The following is a 4,054-nucleotide window of genomic DNA, read 5'->3' as shown; positions in this document are numbered from 1 at the left end:
CATGTTCCACCATATCATTAAATATTAATAGTAGCTAATTCTTTATATTTTCACTTTGTTTTTAGATTTTGATCCGTGTTTTTAAATCGCAAAACCAATTTTTATTCACTGAAATTATATATTTTATACATGCGTTTTATTTAAAATTGTTTTTTAAAATATAGATAATTAAATTAAAATTTATATAATTTTATTAAATTAAAATTTATATAATTTTATGAAAATAAGGTAATTCATTTACATAATCCCCCTGTTTTAATTCCTTATATTTTAAAGCTTTAGATTATGATATAATTTTTTTAATAGTGGTCAAAATTTATTTTCTATTACATAAATTAACTATATGTTCCCGTCTCATACTTGGTAAATATATTGAATTATTTTTAATTTATAATTTAAATATGTTTTAAAATATGAAATTTAATTTATTATTCTATATATCTTACTTTAATATTTTTAATACGTTGAAGTATGTTGTAAAATTCATGAATATCTTTATTTTATAATTTTATAATTTATAAAGTAGCTAATAAATGAATTAAGTTACTTATATTTTATAATTGGTGTATTAATTTAATTATGAATATAAATATTATAGGAATGTTATTTCTTATTATATAAATCAAATTAATTTTCTTTATAATTACAGTTAATATTAGTTATGCATTTTTAATATTTAAATTAAATATTAAAAATTTTATATTTGCATTTTAAATAAAAAAGTATCAAAATTATTATTAAAATGAAATCTTAAACAAAGATATTTAAGACTATCTTTTAGATATCTTATCTTGAAAATATTAAATTAATAGGTTATACATTAATAGTGACTAAGTTAGTTATCAGAGAAAAAATAAAAAGATAAATAAATGTGGTCCATCTTAGACTATTTATAATTTATAAGTAGAAAAATACTTCTATTTGAATAGTATTTAGAGATTTGATCCACGCTTTGAATGCATCATAAAATTGTAAAAACTTTAGTAATATATTTTAAGAATAATAAACGGCAAATTTATGAGAATAAATTCGTAAATAAATCTTTAATAAGATAAATTTTAAATACACAATAACAATTTTCTTAGCTAACTTTAGAAATGAAACTCTAATTAATATTTTTTATATATTTTAAGAATATAAAATCATAATTAAAGCTCGGGACTACAAATTTAAATTAATATGGAATTTTAATGTATGTAAATTGGAAATTCGGCCTCTAGAGAATTTTTTTTTTTAAATTCGTTTCTGATGCATAAATATTATTTTAATTATTTTTTATATCTCGATGGAATCCAGTATTAATTTCATTGAGATATTGGATTAATAAATAATATTCTGAATTTAAAATATTAGTTTAGATAATTATCATTTGAAAATCAATTTAATTAAATTATTAGATATGCTAAATTTCTGTTTATGTGTTTATTGTAGGTCTGAAAATATCTATAAATTAGCGTTGATTTTATAGAATATATTATATTATACTTGTGTTTTATTGTATATCCACATTCTAAATAATGTTATAGATCAAACAGTTAGTGCTGATGTTAATATATAGGATACGTCAATTATCCAATATCACTTATCCCATATATATTTTCTCTACCAAATGTCTGATGAAATTAAACAACCTGCAGCTGTTAGTAGCACATACTGTATAAAGTTTATACATAGGTAGATCAGTCCTAATTCAAGAACATATTATATACGGCACAAACATACAATCGGCTATCAAAACAATAAACAACATGAGGAGTGAGTCTTTTAGAAGACTATATGTAAGGAAATACTGAATCATCTCAGCCTTGCAAGAACAAGTAACTCCATATACCCCTCTCACTCTTGAAAATTTCTCATTTCTCCCCTTATTAAAATATCATTTAGTATTTATTTTTTTTAAATAGAAAATGTGGGTCCATGATGTATAAAGACTCAAATATCCTTAACAAACTAGAATATTCACAAACCCAATCTCTAATATACCCACCCACCCAAAACAAATCGGATCTAACCCGATTATCTCCCCCAAACCACGTCTTTCTTCTCTATCTCGTAAAGTAGAGAAAAAAAAATTCGAGAGCGAACAGAATAAGGGCGAAACTTTTCACCAAATTCTTCGATTTTACTCAGAGAAATTAAGAAAGATGGAGGAGAAGTCATGGTTTGGATTCTGTCCGTCGAGCTCCTGGATTAATATGTCTGTCACAAAATTTTGGGAAAGTCGACGGAATCATGAGAGAGATCAGAATCTGCAGCTTAGAACCTTGGGACTTGTCCTGAAGCAGTTGCGGTTGGGGAAACAATAAGCGCTTTGAAGTTTGCGGAGAGAGTGGCCACAGTTGAGCTCGGTGCTGCCCGAGTGTGCAATGATACGTCAGATGTTAAGGAACTCAAGGAACATGACTTTTTTTTTTTTTGCTTTAACTGACTCTCTTGTTCTTGCCTGATAGTAGATTAAAGCAGCACTTGCTAGAAAAGAAGCAGGTTGACAACAGAACACTATCATAACAACTCCTGGTGGCTCTGAGAAACACAAAGCCAGAACTGGTGAAGTAGAGGTGATTCATTACTCTTCTCAAACTCAGTAGTCTTCTGAATTCTTAAAATCATGTCTCAGGTGGGATATTGTTTGTTTTGAGCGATTGCAGATTCATAACAAAGAAATCAGAAAGCTGTGAAGTGGAGGAGATTACAGTGAACTCACCACCTTGGCCACCGGTAGCAAGTCCAGGCCAAACCTACAGAGAGGAAGACCCAAGTTTCGGGTCAATCGAGTGGGTTGATAAGGAAATGGTGAATAACAGGCAAGACGAGATGAGAAGAGTGGAGAGTCTGTGGGGAGGAGGAACAACAGACAATGGGATAAGTATTCTGCCGGAAGACTTTTACAGGAGAGACGTCTCTTCAGACAGTTCAAGAATATTCTCTGAGCATTCGTACAACATCTTCATGGGAAACAACAATAGCACAGACGATGTAGATTCAACCACGAGTGAATCTAGTCTCTAATTTATCAAAGGTTAAATCTTTGCTTCTGTCACTCTTTTCTTGGGGTCTGTCAAACATCAATCTGTCTGAATCTAATATCTTGTTTCACTAACATTTTGTTTTGTGAGCTCGTGGGCGTATACTTGTCCTCATTGTTGGTGGACTGGCTCAACATATTTCTCTCATACATGTGGCCCTACCTCGATAAGGTTCTCTTTGTTACCTGCTTCTTATCAATTTCTGCTTATGTATATAAGCTTTAGTTTTTCATTCTCCTGTTTATAGGCTGTTTGCGAGATTATCCGGAGCTCCGCACAAGCCATATTTGCAGGTTACATTGGCACTTTCTGTATAGAATCCATTGAGTTCGAGAAACTGAGTCTTCCACCCACAGTTCATGGCAAGTCTTCCTCCTAATTTTATGCAATTGTCACATCTGTAAGATGTGCTAAATGTCACACTTTTAATAATATTGCAGACGTTGCTGTGGAACGAGAAGTTGAGGGAGATCTCTTACTTGGTGACATGGTGCAGGTTTGTATGTCTGTCTCTCTCTCTCTCTCTCTAGTATATTCTGGTGGTGGATTTTTCCTAATAGTTATATCCTTGCTTTAGGAAAGAAGAATCTTGACTTGTTATTATGTCTCAGGGCTTAGGTCTTCGTGCAGGAGTTATAGACGGAGCCATCAATAAGACTTATTTTTATGTCAGTTTTGGGAGTTTACTCTTGTAATACTTTTCGTTTTGTTTCTTTGAACTTGTTAGGTTGTGCTCTTGGATGTTGAGTACTTTGTATGTTTATGCTTTTGAATGTTAAAGTTGGTATGTGTTAGAAAACGAGTGTGGATTACACCTTTCATAATTTACAAATAATTTAAATAATTTAAAAACAATTATCTTCTTCTTTTCAAGCAAAAAAAAACATTTATCTTCTTATTTTAGATTTTAAGAACTTCTTACGTTTTATAAAATTCGTTTTGTTTTGCTCTTGTTAAATTATTATTTTTTTTTTGCTTGAAAAGAAGTACTCATAAAAGACGTGCTTGCATAACATATGTGAAAATGA

At 29.7% G+C, this 4,054-nt stretch overlaps 1 protein-coding gene across 3 annotated transcripts; it reads left to right on the top strand.

The window, feature by feature from the left end:
• The first annotated feature begins 2,044 nt into the window (after window positions 1-2,044).
• LOC108829616 (synaptotagmin-3-like) lies at window positions 2,045-3,825 on the top strand. 3 transcript variants are annotated; one of them, XM_018603238.2, is made up of 5 exons: window positions 2,045-2,558; window positions 2,649-3,197; window positions 3,274-3,388; window positions 3,467-3,522; window positions 3,604-3,825. In XM_018603238.2, exons 2-5 carry the CDS (start codon window positions 3,177-3,179, stop codon window positions 3,679-3,681), a joined length of 270 nt encoding a protein of 89 aa, XP_018458740.1. In that variant the 5' UTR covers window positions 2,045-2,558; window positions 2,649-3,176; the 3' UTR covers window positions 3,682-3,825. The 3 variants fall into 3 exon arrangements, with proteins under 3 accessions (XP_018458740.1, XP_018458739.1, XP_018458738.1); XM_018603237.2 differs by having other exon boundaries at window positions 2,049-2,547; window positions 3,638-3,825; XM_018603236.2 differs by having other exon boundaries at window positions 2,049-2,558; window positions 3,638-3,825.
• The last annotated feature ends 229 nt before the right edge of the window (window positions 3,826-4,054 follow it).

Source organism: Raphanus sativus, chromosome 4, assembly GCF_000801105.2.
Source record: "Raphanus sativus cultivar WK10039 chromosome 4, ASM80110v3, whole genome shotgun sequence".
NCBI lineage: Eukaryota > Viridiplantae > Streptophyta > Magnoliopsida > Brassicales > Brassicaceae > Raphanus > Raphanus sativus.
Note: the sequence above shows the minus strand (reverse complement) of the source record. Positions and strands in the feature narration are given on the sequence as shown.

Excerpts from the sequence above, each read along its gene's own strand:
- LOC108829616 (XM_018603237.2), top strand. The coding sequence starts at position 3,177 with ATGTGGCCCTACCTCGATAAG. Across the intron at positions 3,389-3,466 it reads TCTTCCACCCACAGTTCATG|ACGTTGCTGTGGAACGAGAA; the intron begins GCAAGTCTTCCT and ends ATAATATTGCAG. Across the intron at positions 3,523-3,637 it reads TACTTGGTGACATGGTGCAG|GGCTTAGGTCTTCGTGCAGG; the intron begins GTTTGTATGTCT and ends ATTATGTCTCAG.